Source organism: Hyperolius riggenbachi, chromosome 10 (assembly GCF_040937935.1).
Source record: "Hyperolius riggenbachi isolate aHypRig1 chromosome 10, aHypRig1.pri, whole genome shotgun sequence".
In the NCBI taxonomy this organism is placed as follows: Eukaryota; Metazoa; Chordata; class Amphibia; order Anura; family Hyperoliidae; genus Hyperolius; species Hyperolius riggenbachi.
Window position 1 is genome coordinate 61,928,046 of NC_090655.1, and position 22,059 is coordinate 61,950,104.

Consider the following 22,059-nt stretch of genomic DNA (forward strand, 5'->3'; position numbering starts at 1 on the left):
TAAATGCACAACATGCTCTGTATTACTTCAGTGGAACTTGCTGCACTGCACTAGATGTGAACGGACCATAAAAATACCACTACATCGCATTGGAGTCCGATTATGTTGTCCATTGTGATGGAACGCATTGGATTCGGTGAGAAAGGACCTTCAGTCCATACCACTGACATGCGCTGTTACTTCACCCTCCCAAATTTTTCGTTATTGGTAAAGCAGAATTTAATGCATTGCAGATTAGTATATAGTCCACACAATATGCACCATGTACAAAAGCCTCTTCCTCTGCAGATAGCCGTTATAAAAAAACATTGCTTTGTTCCCCCGATATAGAAGTGTTACATAGCCTTTGCACACACATCTTATGGGAAGAGGGGGAATAAACAGCCCCAATCCAAACAAGAAATATTGTTACCATCCACATTCCCAAATCATCCCCACCCCCCTTTAAAGAACAAGCGACACCCATGCTAACCTAGAAATAAAAAACACATATATAAGTAGATAAATACTACTTTTAATTACATAACAGATGTATTGTGCTATACACGTAATGATTCCTGTGAATTTTATAAAGGAAAAGCAGAAAATCCTATTCTAGGCAGTGGCCATCTTGCCAGGCTAATGCTGACATCATATCCTCCCTGACTCTTCTCCCCCCCCCCCCCCCTTCTCTTGCTCATTGTGTATTCATTAGCTGCCCTCCTCCCAGAGTCTTCAGACACTCCCACTGAGGTGTATACTAGGAACTGCAGTGTCTTTTTTTATTTTTTATTAACACATCCAATCACCTCAGCCTTGCTTGTAAACACAAGTAATTAGAGGGTGTTTCTGATAAGCTGCTAGGCAGGGAAATAAATGGAAGAGGAGGAATATATTACAGATAAAAAGAACTCCCAGCATTCAACTCTTTGGCACTAGGGCCAGTGCTCCTAAAGTATGTGATAACTACCAGGGCTGTGGAGTCGAGGAGTCAGAGTCAGGGCAATTTTGGCCACCCGGAGTTGGAGTCGGGAGTCGGAGTCGGATGATAATTGTACAAAATCACTCGAGAAAAAGATAGCAGTTGTGTGGCACATCCCACTCAAAAGATGACAGATGATACATCTTTGTACAGATGATATTGTACAAAATCCACAGCCCTGTTAAGTATTAGACTAAGGAGTCGGAGTCTGAGCCATTTTGGGCACCTGGAGTCGGAGTTGGAGTCAGACTCGTGGTTTCATAAACTGAGGAGTCAGAGTTGGAGTCGGAAGATTTTTGTACCGACTCCACAGCCCTGATAACTACAAACCATAACAGAAAAAGTTTTGCAAGTTTTGAATGCAGGATTAGCAACTTTATCATTTAATACACTCAGACCAGTTGCTGTTGAAATTTGATTTTTATGGTGACAATACCGCTTTAAAGTAGACCTGAAGTCTTGCACATGACAGAAGAAAACAGAGAAATGCACCCTGTAGGTATTTAGAGAGTTTAGCCTGTCTAATTCTCCCCTATCTGTGACTAATCACAAGTTGTAATTTGATTCCTTAGCTATGTCACCTGACTGCCACAGCAGAGATCTTATTTCTAAACACAATGTTAAAGAAAACTTGTAATCAAAAAAAAACTCTCTCTAGGGGATACTTTCCTTGGGAGGGGGAAGCCTCTGGATCCTAATGAGGCTTCCCCCGTCCTCCTTCATCCCTCTGTTTAGCCTGCCGGGACCCCCGAAGTGCGGCAATGTAAATATTTACCTCTCAGCGATCTTGTGCAGGCGTATTAGCGGCTTTTCATTCGGGTAAGGCAGAAATAGCCTAACCGGATTGATCCGCCCTAATACGCAGGCACGAGTCCTTTTGCGCCGGCGCAGCAGAGCGGATCAATCGGCTTCAGCTATTTCTGCCTTACCCGAATGAAAAGCCACTAGTGCGTCTGCGCAGGATCCCGGAGCCTTGTCAGAGTTGTTGAGGGAGGATTGGGGGAGCCAGCGCTGGATTCCCTGCAGCTACAGCCCTGAGGCTTCCCCCTCCCAAGGTAAGTACCCCCCACGGGACTTTTTTTTTTTTGATACAGAGTCTCTTTAACAATATGTCTGCGTCTTTGAAAGCGGGAAGTAGACCAACTGCAGATTTATTGCAGGATTTGTATCAGATGTAACAAATGTTTGTTTTTTCTTTAAAGGTTATTTTGCTGTTGCTTATCTTTTAGAGCATATAGTAAGTTCTGAGTTCAAGTCTGCTTTAAGTATTACCTCCTGGTGGTGGGGCCCGACTTCTTGTTAGATGTTCTCAGCTTGGGGCAGCATGGTGGCGTAGTGGTCAGCGCTCTCACCTTGCAGTGCTGAGTCCCGGGTTCAAATCCCAGCCAGGTCAACATCTGCAAGGAGTTTGTTCCCGTGTCTGCTTGGGTTTTCTCTGGGCACTCCGGTTTTCTCCCACGTCCCAAAAACATGCAGATAAGTTAATTCTCTTTCCCCTAAATTGGGTCTAGACTACGATATATACACTACACAATATATACATAGACCTAAAGGCCCATACACACGCCGAATTTCCGTCCGTTGTTCGCGGAAATCCGGCGTGTGTATGGGCCTTAAGACTATGGTAGGGATTAGATTGTGAAGCCCCAGTTAAGTGACAAGACAAATTAGCCTCAATTCACTAAGCTTATCTCCTGTCTTTAATAACGTTTCTAGAGTTATCACCATGGTGATGAGGCATGTAGTATTCTGGAAACATTTTACCTCAAACCTAAAGTTAAAGGGACACTTAAGCCAGGAAAAAAAAAAGAGTTTTACTCACCTGGGGCTTCTACCAGCCCCCTGCAGCAGTCCTGTGCCCTCGCAGCCACTCACTAATCCTCTGGTCCCCTGCTGCCAGCTAGTTTTGTTTTTGCCGACAGGCCCGTCAGGACTGGCCACGCGTAGTTTTTTCCACATTCCCGACTGTAATTAGTGATATCGCGGGACGCAACACGTAAAAAAATACGCGTTGCCGCATTACGAACGCATAGATAAGCGGCAATGCGTATTTTTGTACGCGTTGCATCCCGCAATAGCGCTATTTGCAGTCGGGAATGCGGAAAAAGCTACGCGTTGCCAGTCCTGACGGGCCTGTCGGCAAAAACAAGACTAGCTGGCAGCGGGGGACCAGAGGATTAGTGAGTGGCTGCGAGGGCACAGGACTTAAGGTTCGCTTTAACTCTTCTGTCTTTAACCACTTGAGGACCTAGCCTTGACCCCCCCTTAAGGACCAGCACTGCTTTTTCAGATCTGTGCTGGGTGGGCTCTACAGCCCCCAGCACAAATCAAACACCAGGCAGAGCGACCAGACCGCCCCCCTTTTTTCCCCACTAGAGGGATGATGTGCTGGGGGGGTCTGATCGCTCCTGCATGCTGTGGGTGGCGGGGGGGGGGCACCTCAAAGCCCCCTCCACCGCAGGATTCGCCCTCTCCTCCCTCCCTTCCCCGAGAGATCGGAGGCTGCACAGGAACGGATCTGTCCTGTGCAGCCTCTAACAGGCTCCCCGCTGTCATGTGACAGCGATCCCTGGCCGCTGATTGGCCTGGGATCGCTGATCTACTACAACGCTGCTACTGTAGCAGCGTTGTAAAAATGTAAACAAAGCGGATTATTTCCGCTTGTGTTTACATTTAGCCTGCGAGCCGCGATCGGCGGCCCGCAGGCTAATCACGGAGCCCCCCGCCGTGAAATGACAGGAAACAGCCGCTCGCGCGAGCGGCTGTTTCCTGATTAATTAGCCTGCAGCCGGCAACGCAGAACTGCGTCGCTGGTCCTGCAGCTGCCACTTTGCCGACGCGCGGTATGAGTGCGCGGTCGGCAAGTGGTTAAATTAACTCTTCAATCCTTAAAATAACTCCGGAATTCTAAAGTTAAAGACAGGCTGTTAATTAACTGCGTGTGAAAATAACTACAGAGGAGGCAACTTAAGGAATGAAGAGAAAAGATAACTCTTTCGCTCTGCGGTAGCAAGTTTACTCTTGCCTTATCTCCAGCATGTTCTTAGTGAATTGAGGCCAATATATACAGGGAGTGCAGAATTATTAGGCAAGTTGTTTTTTTTGAGGAATAATAAACATCAACCATGTTCTCAATGAACCCAAAAAACTCATTAAAATCAAAGCTGAATATTTTTGAAAGTAGTTTTTAGTTTGTTTTTAGTTTTAGCTATTTTAGGGGGATATCTGTGTGTGCAGGTGACTATTACTGTGCATAATTATTAGGCAACTTAACAAAAAACAAATAATTGAAATGGGTATATATTTGTTTTTACCAGTGAAACCAATATAACATCTCAACATTCACAAATATACATTTCTGACATTCAAAAACAAAACAAAAACAAATCAGTGACCAATATAGCCACCTTTCTTTGCAAGGACACTCAAAAGCCTGGTATCCATGGATTCTGTCAGTGTTTTGATTTGTTCACCATCAACATTGCGTGCAGCAGCAACCACAGCCTCCCAGACACTGTTCAGAGAGGTGTACTGTTTTCCCTCCTTGTAAATCTCACATTTTATGATGGACCACAGGTTCTCAATGGGGTTCAGATCAGGTGAACAAGGAGGCCATGTCATTAGTTTTTCTTCTTTTTTACCCTTTCTTGCCAGCCACGCTGTGGAGTACTTGGACGCGTGTGATGAAGCATTGTCCTGCATGAAAATCATGTTTTCCTTGAAGGATGATGCAGACTTCTTCCTGTACCACTGCTTGAAGAAGGTGTCTTCCAGAAACTGGCAGTAGGACTGTGAGTTGAGCTTGACTCCATCCTCAACCCAAAAAGGCCCCACAAGCTCATCTTTGATGATACCAGCCCAAACCAGTACTCCACCTCCACCTTGCTGGCATCTGAGTCGGACTGGAGCTCTCTGCCCTTTACCAATCCAGCCCATCAAGACTCACTCTCATTTCATCAGTCCATAAAACCTTAGAAAAATCAGTCTTGAGATATTTCTTGGCCCAGTCTTGACGTTTCAGCTTGTGTGTCTTGTTCAGTGGTAGTCCTCTTTTAGCCTTTCTTACCTTGGCCATATCTCTGAGTATTGCACACCTTGTGCTTTTGGACACTCCAGTGATGTTGCAGCTCTGAAATATGGCCAAACTGGTGGCAAGTGGCATCTTGGCAGCTGCACGCTTGACTTTTCTCAGTTCATGGGCAGTTATTTTCCGCCTTGGTTTTCCACACGCTTCTTGCAACCCTGTTGACTATTTTGAATGAAACGCTTGATTGTTCGATGATCACGCTTCAGAAGCTTTGCAGTTTTAAGAGTGCTGCATCCCTCTGCAAGATATCTCACTATTTTTGACTTTTCTGAGCCTGTCAAGTCCTTCTTAGACCACACCCCTTCTCATTACAGAGATGCACATCACCTAATATGCTTAACCTGCTGAGCGGTCTGGACGAGCTCAGCTCGTCCAGTACCGCCGGAGCCTGCCGCTCAGGCCCTGCTGGGCCGATTTGGCTCAAATAAAAAGCAGCACACGCAGTAGGCACTTTGCCAGCCGTGTGTGCTTCCTGATCGCCGCCGCTCTGCGGCGATCCGCCGCGAGCAGAGGCGAAAGAGGGTCCCCCCAGCCGCCTGAGCCCAGCGTAGCCGGAACAAAAAGTTCCGGCCAGAGCTAAGGGCTGGATCGGAGGCAGCTGACGTCCATGACGTCACTCCGCTCGTCGCCATGGCGACGAGGTAAGCGAAACACGGAAGGCCGCTCATTGCGGCCTTCCGTGTTACTTCTGGCCGCCGGAGGCGATCAGAAGAACGCCTCCGGAGCGCCCTCTAGTGGGCTTTCATGCAGCCAACTTTCAGTTGGCTGCATGAAAGTTTTTTTTTTATTAAAAAAAAACCCTCCCGCAGCCTCCCTGGCGATCTTAATAGAACGCCAGGGTGGTTAATTGGTAGTAGGCTTTCAAGCCTATACAGCTTGGAGTAAGACAACATGCATAAAGAGGATGATGTGGTCAAAATACTCATTTGCCTAATAATTCTTCACTCCCTGAACTCTGTACAGCACTGCATAAGATGTTGGCACTATAGAAATACTAAATGATAAAGAAATAATAATTTTAAAAAAAATCTCCAGCACCATGTCTCCCAAGTCCCGACTGTCCTCCAGTCTGACCTCCTTTTCTCCTTATTTCACAGTATCGCTCATCAGGATGTATGTTATAGGCCACGCCTCCCATATCGCAGTGCCTTTATTGACATGTTGCAATGCACATTCAGGATGCTATTGGACTCTCTAGTCCTGGCTGTGTTGTGTTTGTGGGACACAAGCATTGGACATCACATGACACATAGCACTGCCCTATTCATGAGCGGAGTGTGGGAAATGTTCTAGCATTAAAGGGACCCTGAGCTGTTCTTAAAATCAAAATCAGGACTTACCTGGGGCTTCCTCCCTCCCAGCCCCCCTCCCCCCGGTCCTCCGGTATCATCTTGGTCTTTTCCATGGTCCCGCTGTCCGGTTATCTGGTGACTTCCAAGCAAGTCGCCCGTGTGCATTCCCGAAGCACGCCCGCCATGTCATAACGCCGGGCGCTGTCAGCCTCCTGCGCATGCGTGGTTCTCTAAACACTCCACCGCACATGTGCAGGAGGCTGACTCTTCCTGAAGGGTCCCTTTTAAGCAAAGTTTATTACACATGAGAGATCTCACACCGGTGATATTCTATTAATGCGCTGAATGTGGGAAATATTTTGGAAGTAAAGTAAATTTTGTCATACATGAGATGCTGTAGAGTGTGGGAAATATTTTAGCTTTAGGCCTCTTTTCCATGGACAGTTGAACTGTATGCTCAATGAGCAGTTACCAGGCAGCAGCAGCAGCAGCAGCAGCAGCAAGCAGTTACCAGGCAGCAGCAGCAGCAAGCAGTTACCAGGCAGCAGCAAGCAGTTGTGAGAGTTTAAGAGGCATTTCACTGCTAATCAACTGTCTGTGGAAAGGAGGCCTTAAGCAAAACTTAATATGCATGAGAGATCTCATACTGGTGACAAACCTTATTCTGTGCTTAGTGTGCAAAATGTTTTTATACAGAAATTTCATGTTCTCACACATAAGAGTCCTCACACTGAGGAGAATCTGTACTTTGAGTGTAATAAAATGGTTGATTTACCTCTGAAGCCTTGCCATACATGAGTGATCTTGCACTACTGAGTGGCCCTGTTTATGTCCTGAGTGTAGAAATGTTGGAGGTAAAGCAAACCTTGTCATGCACAAGCGATCTTGCATAATTGAGAAGCCCGTTGTATGTGCTGAGGGTGGGAAATGTTAGAGGTAAAGCAAAACTTGTCATGCATGAGCGATCTCGCATAATTGAGAAGCCTGTTGTATGTGCTGAGTGTGGGAAATGTTAGAGGTAAAGCAAACCTTGTTATGCATGAGCGATTTCACATAATTGAGAAGCCCTATATATTTCATGAGTGTGGGAAATGTTTGAGGTAAAGCAAACCTAGTCCTACATGAGAGAGAGAGAGCACCAAGCTTCTCAATTGTGTGCGGAGTGTGGGAAATGTTTCAGAAGTAAAAGCAAATCTTGGCATATATGAGTGATCTTAAACTATTGAAAAGCTCTATTTATGTGATGAGTGAGGGAAATGTTTTGGAGGTAAAGAAAATCTTGTCATATATGAGAGATCTCACAATGACGGACATGACACTCGACCCATACTCATTGCAAATGTCTAACAAGTGGAGATTTATGCCAAAATATTTCTAACACTCATCACATAAATAGAGATTTCAATAGTGTGTGCTCACACATGTATAAGGTTTGCTTTACCTCCAGAACCTTTCCCACACTCGGCACATAAACTCTCAGTAGTGTGTGATCATTCAGGTATGACAGTTTGTGTTACCCCTAAAACATTTCCCACACTCATGACATAAATATGGTGTCTCAATCGTGTGGCATCTCACATGTATGACAAGGTGTGCTTAACCTCTAAAGCAAACCTTGCCTTACACAAGAGATCTCACACAATTGAGAAGCCTGCTGTATGTGCTGAGTGTGTGGGAAATGTTTTTGAGATAAAGCAACCCTTGCCCATACATGAGTGATCTTACACCACTGAGTGTCCCTATTTATGTCCTGAGTGTTGGAAATATGTCAGAGGAAAAGCAAACCTTGTCATACTTGAGTGATCTTAAACTATTGAAAAGCTCTATTTATGTGATGAGTGAGGAAAATGTTTTGGAGGTAAAGAAAACGGTGATATCACAATGACGGGCACGATACTCTACCCATACTCATATCAAATCTCTGATAAGCAGAGAGTTATGCCCAAAACATTTCCCACACTCTGCACATAAATAGGGCTTTTCAGTAGTGTGTGCTCTCTCTTATTTGACAAGGTTTGGTTTACCTCCAAAACATTTCCCACACTCTGCACATAAATAGGGCTTTTCAGTAGTGTGTGCTCTCTCTTATTTGACAAGGTTTGCTTTACCTCCAAAACATTTCCCACACTCAGCACATAAACAGGGCCTCTCAGTAGTGTGTGATCACTCAAGTATGACAAGGTTTGCTTAACTTCTAAAACATTTCCCACACTCGGCACATAAATAGGGCCTTTCAGCAGTGTGAGATACTTGTATATGACAAGATTTTCTTTACCTTCAGAACATTCCCACGCAGCATAATATGTGGTCATGTCAGAGATGGCCTGATAGCAAGTGGTACAGGATAATGAGAATGCACATAGGGGCTTCTAAGTAGTGTGAGAGCAGCAGCAGCCTAGTGCTGTACTGATTGTAGCAAAGAGTAGATGAATCGGCACTAGATGTGGGATTGGCAGGTCAGGGGCCTCAGGTGCAGGCAGCTGTGCCTCCAGAAAGCAGAAGTATTGTAAAACCAAAAGAGTAGAAGACTCCGGGCACCAGTTGCTTTGCAAGTCACCTATTTATTTGCTCCCCAAAACCTTCAAAACATACAAGCAATAAATCCTGGCCTTACAGCTGTTTCGCAGAGAACCTGCTTCTTCAGAGGCAGCGAAGTAATCACCCAATCAGTGTAACCCCTTTCCTCCCAGCACAGCTATTCCAACCCCTCTGCACACTTTTCATGTAAATATTTGTTCAGTGCCGACACGTCTGATGAACAATTCTCCAGTTGATTAACATCTATATGTCTTTTTGTTCCCCCCAGGCTGTGTATATGTCTTTTTGTTTCCCCCAGGCTGTGTATAAGAGAGATGACCCTGAACCTCTCAGGAAGGATTGGCACATTGGGTCACATGCAGCATCGGGAGCCTTACAGAGGATGCAGTAGACCGGTGCCTGGAGATCTGGTACGTTTCCACTGCGTACCGCTCTGCATTAGTGGGAGAGAGGTATGGGGGGGTAGTGTCGCACTGAGACCCCCGATTACTGGAATGCATAAGCAACCAGTATTACACATATCCGGCCTCAGGCAATCCCCACCTGTGCAGCATAATAGAGGCTCTGCTGTATCTGTATAAGCAGAGTATCCGCTTTTAGTGCTATTTTACTCCATCTGTGTTCCCATCCGAGTAGCAGATTTCTTAGCAAAATAGAAATTGTGGCAGACATTTTTCACCAGCGCATTTTTTTTTAATTCAAATCCAAATGGTGCCCTTGCTGCATTTTTCCAAGTTTCAGCTTATTTATAATTAGGGGAACACAAATTTCAAACAAAATAAAATAAAAAAGCATGCAAATGCAATTGTGATTTTGGTGTAAAAGGGCCCCTTCTGTGTATACTGGAGGTATCAAGCCAGTATTCTAATACAAGGCAAATGCATTTTATTGATCTGAGATACTTTAAAGTAAACCTGTATGGCATTTGGTAAAGTGTCTGCTGAAGGTGAAGCTATGCTCAAACTTTGGGTCATTGTTGCCTGAAACAGTTGATAGATATGATATAGCATGCCTTATGTGCTGGTGTGGTGAATGGTTAAGCAACAACCGTATAACACATGAGAAATCTTACAGTGATGATAAAATCTATTCATGTTCTGAGTGTGGGAAATGTGTTGTACAGAAATCAAATTTTGTCACACATAAGAGATCTCACGCTAAAGTGTAGTCATACTTGTACTAAGTGTGGGAACTGGTAAACCTTGTTGTACATGAGATGTTGCCGAGTGTGTAAAACGTTTTAGCTTTAAATAAAACTTGTTATGGAATCTCACACTGGGGAGAAGTAGTATTCCTGTGCAGAGTGTGGGAAATGTTTCATACAGACACATTGTCACACACAACTGTCTTTACACTGAAGAGAAGTTGATACTGTGAGATCTCATGTATTGCAAGGCTTCCTTTATCTTAGAAACCTTTCCCACATTCACAGTATTGAGATGCTTTATCAGTGTGCTGAGTGTGGGAAATGTTTTTGTGGTAAAGGAAACCTTGTCATACATGAGATCTCACAGTGACAAATATGACACTTTACCGATACTCCCAAACAGTAAATCCAATCCGGACTCAACCCTTGCTCTGGGAAAGTTCTCCAAACTTTTAACTTTTATTAAAGTAGCAGTGAGACGGCATGTTGGGAGCACAATGTTTTGGGCTACATGCCCATTGCTTCACTTTACCCATACTCCACACAAATGTCCAACAAGCAGAGATTTATTCTCATAACATTTCCTACACTCAGCACATAAACAGGGCCTCTCAATAGTGTGAGATATCTCTGGTATGATGAGGTTTACATTACCTCCAAAATATTTCCCACACTCAGTACAAGTATGACTAGTCATCAGTGACTAGTGAATTAGCAGGGTAAGTGTATTATTTATAACACAGCTAGTCCAGAACCTTTAAAGGGGAACTGAAGTAAGAGGTATACAGAGGCTGCCATATTTATTTTCTTTTAATCAATACCAGTTGCCTAGCAACCCTGCTGGTCTATTTCTCTGCAGTAGTATCTGAATAACACCAGAAACAAGCATGCAGCTAATCTTGTCAGATCTGACTTTAAAGTCTGAAACACCTGATCTGCTGCATGCTTGTTCAGGGGCTATGGCTAATAGTATTAGAGGCAGAGGATCAGCAGGGCTGCCAGGCAACTGGTATTGCTTAAAAGGAAATAAACATGGCAGCCTCCATATACCTCTCTCTTCAGTTCCCCTTTAAGCAGGGGTCACCCTAGAAAAAAAGCTGCAGCGTTTTGCCCCATACCAAAAATGCATGCGGAAACGCATGTAAAGAGTCTATGGTACAGCTGCATTTTTTTCCAGAGGTGTCTGCAATTGTGCATAGTGGTAAAAAAAAAAAAAGTTCCTCTTAAAGAGACTGAAGCGAGAATAAATCTCACTTCAGAGCTCAAAGTTAGCAGGGCCCTGCTAAACCGCCGCTAAACGGGGGTTCCTTGACCCCCAAATCCCCCCCCCCCCCCCCCGCACGACTTGGTCGTACATTTGGTCGCTCCTGGAGGCAGGGCTAACCGCCGCAGCCCTGCCTCAAGTCGCGTCTATCAGCGGCTCATCGCCGCCTCTCCCCCGCCCCTCTCAGTGAAGGAAGACAGAGGGGTGGGGGAGAGGCGGAGATACGCGTTGACAGACGCGCGTGGGGCAGGGCTGCAGCGGTTAGCCCTACCCCAACCAGGAAGCGCTCCCCCGCTTTACGGAGGGGATTTGTGGGATCAGGGACCCCCGTTAAGCCGCGGGATAGCGGCGGTTTAGCAGGGGCACACATGCCCCTGCTATTTATGAGGTCTGAAGCGAGATTTATTCTCGCTTCAGACTCTCTTTAAAGGCATGCTTTGAGGTGAGAGGGATATAAAAGCTGCCATATGTATTTCTTTGTAAACAATGCGAGTTGCCTGGCAGACCTGTTGATCTTCTGGCATAAGTAGTGTGAGTTAAATGGTGTGTACACACTTGAAAGATATCAGACCAATTTTACCCACTTCCATGTAGTATGAGAGCCATGCTTTACACAGTCTATTCTATTGAGCTGAACTCCCCATCAGATAAAAATCTTTGCAAGATGCTGTACACACAGATGCTGTACACATTCAAAAGCTCATGATCTGTAAAAGATCTGTTTCTGCAAAAGATCCATTCCTGCAAAATGCATTCATAGTCTATGATATCTGCAGATCTCATACACACCTTGTTTAACAGACATTCATCTGCTGATCAGATCCACCAAGATGGATTGTCAGATCTGCAGATGAATGTCTGTTAAACAAGGCGTGTATGAGATCTGCTGATATCAGACTATGAATGCATTTTGCAAGAACAGATCTTTTGCAAATATTGATTTTTTTTTGAATGTGTGCAGCATCTTTGTGTTCAGCATCTTGCAAATATTTTTATCTGATGGGGAGTTCAGCTCAATAGAATAGACTGTGTAGAGTATGGCTCTTATGCTGGGCATACACGGCTGCTGGGGAGGTTTATTAATCGAGCCTGAGGGCTCGATTGATAATATCCGACGTGTCCGATACCCCGCCGGATCGATACTTTGCTCGATACCGGCAGGGAGAACAATAGAATAAACGAGCGGCTGATTAGCAGCCGCCCGCGGGGACGAGCGGGGATCGATCTACGCGCGGGGATGCGCCAGCATCTCGATCCGGGGGATAATCGCAGACGTGTATGCCCGGCATTATACTACATGGAAGGGGGTAAAATTGGTCTGTAATCTTTCAAGTGTGTATGTAGCAAAAGTCCTGGAACAAGAATATGGCTAATTCAGTATAAACTGAGCCTGCCGAGTCCTAGTACCTAATCTGCTGCATGCTTGTTCAGAGTCTATGGCTAAAGTACCAGCCACAGAATCAGGAAGACTGCCAGGCAACTGGTATTGTTTTAAAGGAAATCAATGTGGCAGTCTCCATAACCCTCTCACCTCGGGTTCCCTTTAAAACACACCCCAAAACGATTGCGGGGAATTGTCTATGATTTCCGCAGATGCAAGTGTGATCCCTTCTTTACTGCAGCTAATAAATCAAGCCTGAACACCAGGAACTCACTGACAGCACACTTTGTTGCTGGGGAAGGAACCTGAGTGAGGAGTCAGGACAAGGCAGAAGCTTCAGAGCTTCTAGAAAGCACTAGTTCACATGGACATTTGAACCACACAGTTATTGTGAAAGTATTATACACACTGCAATTACAAGTGAAGTAAGGAGACTTGAAGGAGTAAATGTGAGTTTATTGCTAGCTGTATCATTGAACATTATTTCCCAGATCTCAGAAACAAAGTGCAGTTTATGAAATCCTGCAGTTACTAACTATTACAGTCATTACTATGCAGCCATCCATCAAGGCTGAAGGTGATGGGGAGCAGTTTGCTCAGAGATGGCGATTATCGGGAGGATCCAAAATACTGCAAACATTCTTTTTACATTCTAGGTGTCTGTTCCTCCTTTTTGTTCATTTTCCTTTCATGGCATTCCAGCTAATTTCTTACAAGCAAAGCTTTGTACAATTACAGTACAGAGTTCTGCTCCTGCCATTATAGCCAAAGATGGATCCTCCACAAGGCAAGCCCAAGCAGCTGCCTAGGGCCTGGAGAGAGTCTAGGGGCTTGGTGGATGTTAGCCCCACCAAAGCTTACTAAAAAAAAGCCAGGTGATGATCAGCAGGGGGCAAAAAAAAATGCTATCTCGTCTAGCTAGGACCCCAGTTCATCGTAATCCTTTTCTGATTATAGCGGATCCAATTAATGCTATACTTATACCATAAGGCTGCATGTTGAATAATAACCATGCCAAATTATCAGCTGTAAAACATTAAAGTTTTTTTTTCCTTTATTACTCATTTAAGTGACCCTGACTTGGTCCTGAGCAGCACAAGCAGAACCTGAGAAAATAAACTCCACGTTCAGACGTTATCTTCATTGAAAACTACATCACAAAATCTATTTTTGTTCCAGAGATAAGCTCAGGAGAGCAATCTGCAAATTAGAACTACCACTAACACTGTCAGGAGGAAGTACTTCCCCTTTTTAAGCCTCTCAACTAGTTAAATCAATCGATTGGCTTGCACTGATCAATAGGGAAGATTAGCACACCGCTTAGCTCTGGTGGTTTTATAACGTAAACAAAGCCTGTCGCAAGCGCTGAGCGATTTTCACTCAAAAAACCACTGCTGCACAAAAGCGCTTTTCTAACTTCCTGACAAAGTGAACTCTTTGACCCGGAAATTAATAAATGGAATGCATTCCTGAAAGTGCTCAGAAAATCGCAATTAGAACAATTTGCAAGCACTTTACGATTTCCCTATACTTTCTATTGAATCACAAACGCTCAGAAAATGGTGCAGGAGCTGCGATTGGATAGAAAGGTGATCGCTTATGTGAGATGTTGCACTAGCAATTTTAAGGCGATTTTAAAAATCTGCCATTGCTTAAAAAAAAAAAGCGAAGTCGCTCGTAGTGTGAACAAGTCCTTAGATTTTTTGTTGTTGTATTACGTCTCTGGAACTACTGAGAATGTCACAGTACGTAATCTGTGATGATGCAGTTTATCACATGACTCCAAGTTTCTATTATTTTGGTGACCACCAAGGTTTCTTTAAATCCAACTCTGATGCAGCAGCTGTAAAAAGATAACCCAGTCCTGTTATCTTTAAACAGAAGTAGCAGAACTCGAGAGAATGGTGCCCTGCAGCAGGCAGCAGCTTGAGTCTGTTTAGTCCCCTCCAGGGCGCTAGAGGTCACTGTTGCATAACAGACTGCTCATTCATAAGAGAGCCTATCTGTTGTCCAAAAAGAAGGCCCTCTAGTGCCTGGAGAAAGTAGCAGCTGACTGTTTTTATCATCAAGGCTTGCTGCTGCATCCTTTTCTCTGCAGTTCCACCGTTTTAGGCTGTTAACCACTTAAGTACCAGTGGTCTCCGGTCCTGCCCCCTTAAGGACCAGAGACCGCTGGTACCAGAAACGGTGGAACACTAACAAATCGCCACACATACCCGCTGCAACTGCCGTCCATGCCACATGCCAGGAACCTCAGGCCACCCACTCTGCTGTCTCTATGATGGCAGAGTGTTATGAGCCAGTCAGGAGCTGATTTCATTGGCTCCTGACCCTGTCTATCAATGTAAGCCAATGGGAGTTGCTTACGCTGATAGACAGGGCCAGAAGCCAATGAAATCTGCCCCGCTCAAAGAGCTCTGCCTTCATAGAGATGGCAGGGTGAGTGAGCTGCGGCGGGGAGACAGCAGGAATGCGTGGTGGCGGTGAGTTGAAATCTACACCCTGGCAGCCAGATCAGCATCAAAACAGTGCGTAGATTTCAACTAGCGATGTCCTAAAGTAGTTAAAATAAGCAGCAAAAAACAAAGTTGTGGTCAGTCCAGTTATCACATTATTTCTATCAAAACCACATTTTCAAAAACAGAAGATAACGCCAACAGATTAAAGATTCCATATAAATTAAAATAACAGAGTCTGACTTCCCTAGTTACAATTCCCTATCATTCTGGAATTCCATTAATTATTTTAACACATAAGATCCAACAAAGCCATGATTAGTATCTAATCTGTACAATTCCGTTGTAACTATGCGACTGGTCAATTACTTGAAAAATCAAGTTTAGAACAGTGAAGATTGCCATCATTTGTATAGAGAAGTCACTCCCATTTCAGGTCTTGTGACCATGTTAAAAAAAAAATCCTTAAAGAAAACCTGTACTGAAAAAAGTTCCCCTGGGGGGGTACTCCCCTCAGTAGGGGGAAGCCTCTGGACCCTATTGAGGCTTCCCCCATCCTCCTGTGTCTCTCGGCGGTCCCGCTGCAGCCCCCGGAACGCACAGGCGACAAATCCGACAGCCTGTGCAATATTTACCTTTTCGGGCTCCAGCGGGGGCGCTGTTGCGGCTCTTCTGACAGAGATAGGCGAAAATAGCAGATCTCCGTAGGGTCCACTCTACTGCGCAGACGCAGGTTACTTACAGGTTACTTACAGGTTACGCAGTAGAGCGGCTCGACGGAGATCGGCTATTTTCGCCAATCTCCATGGGAAGAGTGGATACTGCGCCTGCGCTGGAGCCAAAAAGTAAATATTTACATCGCCGCTGCTCCGGGAGGATTTTCTCCGCCGCCGTGGGACCGAGGAGGACGGGAGAAGTCTCAATAGGATCCGGAGGCTTCCCCCACCCGAGCTGAGTACCCCCCAGGGGAGTTTTTTTTCATTACAGATTTTGTTTAAAGGGAACCAGAAGTGAGAGGAATATGGAGGCTGCCATATTTATTTCCTTAGGTGTTGCCTGGCAGTCCTGCTGATCCTTTTGGCTGCAGTAATGTCTGAATCATACACCTGAAACATGCATGTGGCTAATCGTGTCAAATTTTTGTTAGAAACATTTGATCTGCTGCATGCTTGTTCAGGGTCTATGGGGTAAGTATTAGACAGAGGATAAGCAGGAGAGCCAGGCAACTGGTATTGCCTAAAAGAACATAAATATGGCAGCCCCCATATACCATGTAGCTTCAGATTAAGTGAGATATACTGGCTGTGAGACCAATGCTAATACATCTGTAATTTGCACTGTTATGTTAGACACAACATAGATTTTCATAGCAGCTGTACCTTCACCCGGGTTGTGGGGGGGGTGAAAGGACAGTAGGACTGCAGTCACAGAAATGACACTGCATGTAAAACTACCATTTCAACCCTGTCATAGTGAAAGTACAAATTGTTTTATGCTATGGTTCTGCAGATATCTCTGGTGATAGTCTCAGACAACAAAATACAGGGTGCATAGCTGCTGAATGAGCAGGTCAGAAAAGTGTTCCCCCTACACTAGTTTTACCTGGACATCATGTCCTTTTGTTTCTGTACACCCCTTGAGTAGAGGGAGGAGCCTAAGCAGGGTTGTAGTTTCATAATGCATCACTTCTGCTCAGTAGTAAATATGCAAAATATTCCCTAATGTCCCTGTAAGCTAGACACAAGTCCAGAGTGGCTGATGTGAAGTGTACCTGTTATTTTACACAACCATTCTAATCCAACTTGCAAACAAAAGCTGTTTCAGGCTAAATTGGCCTTCATCAGTGCAAGGCATGGCTTAATATGGCTCTACAGATACAACTTGGAACCCAGTCTTTAAAGTGCCCCCGAGGTGAGAGTTATATGGAGGCTGCCATATTTATTTCCTTTTAAAGGGACCCTGAACAAGTTTAAAAATGACAATTTCCACTTACCTGGGGCTTCCTCCAGCCAACCATAGGCCGCGGGATCCCTCAGCATCCTCCTGGCTCCTCTCACGGTCCTGCTGGCAGCTCAGTTATTCAGCAACTTCCTCCTGAAAGTCGCCAGTCTTCTTCCTGGCCGGCACAGGTCATCAAGTCGGCTAGCGTGAGAGTCCTGTGCGTGTGTGGTTTGGAATTAGAGAGTCGCGCATGTGCAGGACTCTCACGCCGGCCGACTTGGTGACGCATGCTCAGCCAGGAAGAAGACTGGCGACTTTCAGGAGGAAGTCGCCGATTATTGGAGCTGGCAGTGGGACTGTGGGTGGAGCCAGAAAGACGTTGGGGAACCTCGGGGCCTATGGTGGGCTGGAGTAAGCCCCAGGTAAGTGGAAATTATTATTTTTAAACCTGTTCAGGGTCCCTTTAACCCTCCTGGCGGTAACCCCGACCTGAGCTCGGGGTAGGAAACATATGCTAGGAATGGTAATCCCGAGCTCAGGTCGGGGCAGCTAAAAATAGCTCTCTGCTCCACGCTGGAGTCCCGCGCGCTGATCGGCGCTGCTCAGCGGGACTCCAGCACATGTCCCCGAACACTCAAATGAATGTGTGGCCGCCGGGATCCCCAGATCCCCTGTAATCTAGCGGGGACCCGGCGGCCATGTGATCGGCGTTGTGGCAGGCTGATGGCGGCGGCATTTACCTCTTTTGCAGGAGTCCCATGCGCGATCAGCGCTGCCCAGGGACTCCTGCATGTCTCTCTCCACTCTCCCCCAGCTCTCCCCAATGATCAGCGGCGGTTTTCCGGCCGCCGGGAACCCCATATCCCCAGGATTCCCTTGGGGACCCGGCGGCCAATCAGGGCTGAGCGGCGGTGCGGCGTGACGTAGGGCGGCGTGACGTCATGGGGGTGGGGCGGGAAATTTGAAAATGAATGCTGATTGGCCCCAAAGTGCTTTGTATTGGATACACATGTATGAATTACATGTGTATCCAATACACTGTTGCCACTTGCTTCCCTGCTGTGCTGTGAGCTGGCTGTGAGCTGTTGTGAGCTGCTGTCATCTTTGTGATCTGATTTTGGATTTCTGTGTACCGACCTCTGCGTGGATTCTTCTGACTACCCTCTTTGCCTGCTGATTTTACCCGATTTGGATTTCCGTGTACCGACCTCTGCCTGGACTTTGACCTACGTTTTTTGCCTGCTGATTTTGCCCGATTTGGATTTCCGTGTACCGACCTCTGCTTGGACTTTGACCTACGCACTTCTCCTGCCACCTGCTATGGCGTCATCTTCAAGGCGTCTCACAGCGGAAGCGCTGATGCAATCTGAGGACAGCGATCCGGATATGCCGTCGCTGGAGGACTCCAGTGACAGTGATGCGCCTGGCAACCTGTTGTCTGACAGTGAGTGTGACAGCGACTCCATCCCCAGCGACACGGAGGTCAGTGACGCACGAGTGTGGTGCCCAGTCAACACCACTCGGGCCCCACCACCGCCCCCCCGTTTTCCTTTTACTGGGGAACCCGGCCTGAAGGTTGCTTGTGAACACTGCCCCTTGGCCTACCTGCAGCTGTTCTTCAGTGACGCTGTCATTGAAAAAATCGTGGTGGAGACGAACCGCTACGCCGCGCAAGAAATTGCTACTTCACGAAGGCCCTTTTCCAGGACTAGGATGTGGGAGCCAATTACCAAGGAGGATTTGTGGCGGTTCCTTGGACTGATTATTCTGCAGGGGGTGGTGGGGAAACCCCTGCAGAAATGGTACTGGTCGACCAACAAGGTCATCGCCACCCCGTTCTTTGGCACGGTCATGTCAGAGTACCGCTTTGGACTCATTATGAAATTTCTACATTTCGCAGACAACACTGCCTTCGATGAGTCCACCCACCCTGCGCCAAAGCTAAAGAAGATATGGGAGGTTCATCAGCTGGTCATGGAAAACTTCCGCAACACTTATGTACCCCAGAGGGACATAAGTGTGGATGAAAGCTTGATGGCCTTCAAGGGCAGACTGTCCTGGATCCAATATATCGCATCCAAGAGGGCCCGGTTTGGCGCAAAGTCCTACACTTTATGCGAGTCTGCCACCGGATACATCTGGAACAGCTTACTGTACACCGGGAAAGGGACACAGTTCAACCCTGCATTCAGCAATTACGGGCTGGCGACTTCGTCCGTGCTGTCCTTGGTGGAGCCACTTTTGAATAAGGGGTACTGTTTGACGACGGACAATTTTTATAGTTCACCTGAACTGTTTGAGTTTCTCATCAGGAACAAAACCGACGCCTACGGCACAGTTCGTCCTAACCGGCGAGAAATGCCTACTGCCTTCGCCAAGCAAAAGCTGAAATCTGGGGACATTGCGGCTTGGCAGAAGGGAAAAATGTTGGCGCTCCGCTGGCGTGACAAGAGGGACGTGTGTGCGCTCAGCACTGTCCACGATGCATCGTCTGTCACCACCAGAACGCGAGGAGGGAAAGTCCTGGACAAGCCGCAAGTCATCCTGGACTACAACCATACAATGGGTGGGGTGGATCGAGCTGACCAGGCGATGACATACTACCCCGCAGTGCGGAAACAGCAAAAAAAATATTATAAAAATTTTTTTCGTCATCTGCTGGAACAGGCATTGTGGAATGCATTCATCTTGCATAAGCAACGCAGTGAAAGGCCAGGATCACATGCTGACTTCATATGGAAACTGTGTGAAACCATATGCCTGAAGTACCCGACTTCATCATCAGATGTGCGAGTTGGGCGCCGTGCATCATATGTGGTAAATCCTGAGCGCCTCACTGGCCGCCACTTTTCTGAATACATCCCACCCACTCCAAAAAAAGCGACACCAACAAGAATGTGCAGTGTTCTCCCCAGGAATTTTTTCCAGCCGGGTGGCATGAAAAAGTAGCCGGGTGGGGTGTGACAGGGGAATGCCGGACCAGTGCAACTCTGCTTACAGCATAGGTGGAGGAGGAGACAAGCCGATGTACCTGCTAGGTACACACAATGTAATTTTCTGACAGATTTACTGTCAGATCGATTATTTGCAACATGTTAAATCTGATTTTCAATCGATTTTCCGTTCACTTCTATGAGAAACAGAGCAGAAATTTGATCAGAAATCAGATTGGACGTGTTGGAAATAGTCGATCTGATGATAAATCTGTCAGAAAATTGCATCATGTGTACCAGGCATTAGGGAGAAATTGTTTCAGATGATGGTGCTCAGGTTCCCCCAGCAACATGATTGACGGTAAAGATTAGATTGTAAGATCTTCTGAGTACAGTTAGTAACATTACGGTAGGGTTTAGATTGCAAACTCCTCTGTGGATAGTTAGTGACATCACAGCAGGGATTAGATTGTAAGGTCCTCTATGGATAGTTAGTGACATCACAGCAGGGATTAGATTGTAAGCTTCTCTGTTTGTAGTTAGTGACATAATGGCTGGGATCAGATTGTAAACTCCTCTGTGGATAGTTATGCCTGGTACACACCATGCGATGTTCTGGCAGATTTACTGCCAGATCAATTATTTCCAACATGCCCAATTTTCCCTAGGATTGAATGAAAAATCGATTGGAAATCAGATAGAACATGCTGGAAATAATCGATCTGGCAGTAAATCTGCCAGAAAATCTCATTGTGTGTACCAACCATTAGGGACACAACGGCAGCGATTAGATTGTAAAATAGTTTGTGGATAGTTAGTGTCATCACAGCAGGGATTAGATGGTAAGATCCTCTGTGGATAGTTAGTGACAGAACATCAGGGACTAGATGGTAAGATCCTTCCTGGAGAGTAAGTGGCATAAAGGCATGAATTAGATTGTAAGCTCTTCTGTGGATAGTCAGTTACCTGATGGCAGGGGTAATTCAATTATCATAAATGATCATAGATATTGATCCAAAATAGGCATCAAAAAGCTGGATTAATAAAAAAAAAACACACAGGTGACAGCCACCACGTATGTTATCTCAGATGATCACCTGCACACTGCTATCAGGCTATGTAACAAAGCCTTGTGACAGGACAAGCAGAGTCCCCTCGGTATGCAGCTGGCCAGTGTCCTGTCTGGGAGACTCCGAGATCTGCAATCCACACACACCAGGTCATCTTGAGGAGTAAGGGGGAGGGAGGGGGAAGGGGTGTGAATCCACACTGCCAGCGCAGCCACTCAGTAAGTGAAAAGAAATTCCTAACATTTCAGCCAGGCAGACTTCACATTAAGCTAACCTGTATTTGTAGCTGCTTCTCTCTGCCTGGCTGTTCCGTGCGCGGTGCCCCGGCTCCCTCCTTGATCTATCATTTGCCGCCAGCTGCCTCCACTCCACGTGTGTCACAGCACTGCATAAGCCACTCCCCAAGCCATGCTAAGAGCGCAGCGATTGGCTGAGCTGTTACACAGGCCTGTTTTCAACGTAAGGAAGCCTGGCAGCTCTAAAAAGTTTCACCGGAGCCTAGAGAAAGAATGCCAGACAGAATCCGTGATAAGCGAGCCCCTCCAGCCTGCCCGCGGCCACACCCACTGCTGCCTATCTGCATAGTTATGCAGGCTACAGACGGAGGTAGAGATGAGGGCAGAAGGCGTGCGTGCAGACTGCAGCTGTCGGCATGATGTACTGTAGCGCGGTCGGACGCTTCTGCTTTGGCTGTTTTTTTTCCTAGCTAGGTGGGCCAATGACAACAGGCGGGCGGGGTTTAAAAACAGCCGGGCGGCCCGCCCCCCTGATTGGCCCTGGGGAGAACACTGATGTGTGTTGTTTGCTGCAGCAAGACGGATAGCAAGGGTAAGAAAGTCCGCAAAGAAACCCGTTTTTACTGCCCGGACTGTGATGTCGGCCTGTGTCCCGTTCCATGTTTTAAGATTTACCACACACGGGAGGTGTACTAGGGATATACTGTACTGATTATTGTGTATATATAATCTGCTGCTTATTTGTACAGTTTT

The 22,059-nt window shown here is 46.2% G+C and overlaps 1 protein-coding gene and 1 long non-coding RNA gene across 2 annotated transcripts in view; both read left to right on the forward strand.

Annotated features, from left to right (window-relative positions):
* Window positions 1-9,284, forward strand: part of LOC137533831 (uncharacterized) — a 36,643-nt gene extending 27,359 nt beyond the window's left edge. The window contains exon 3 of the long non-coding RNA XR_011024230.1: window positions 9,147-9,284. This is a non-coding gene — a long non-coding RNA (uncharacterized lncRNA). The remainder of the gene's footprint in view (window positions 1-9,146) is intronic.
* Window positions 9,285-18,387: 9,103 nt separating this feature from the next.
* LOC137536672 (piggyBac transposable element-derived protein 4-like) lies at window positions 18,388-20,016 on the forward strand. Its single transcript, XM_068258909.1, has one exon. The coding sequence runs from the start codon at window positions 18,388-18,390 to the stop codon at window positions 20,014-20,016; it is 1,629 nt and encodes a 542-aa protein (XP_068115010.1).
* Window positions 20,017-22,059: the final 2,043 nt, after the last annotated feature.

Excerpts from the sequence above, each read along its gene's own strand:
- LOC137536672 (XM_068258909.1), top strand. The coding sequence starts at position 18,388 with ATGGCGTCATCTTCAAGGCGTCTCACAGCGGAAGCGCTGATGCAATCT.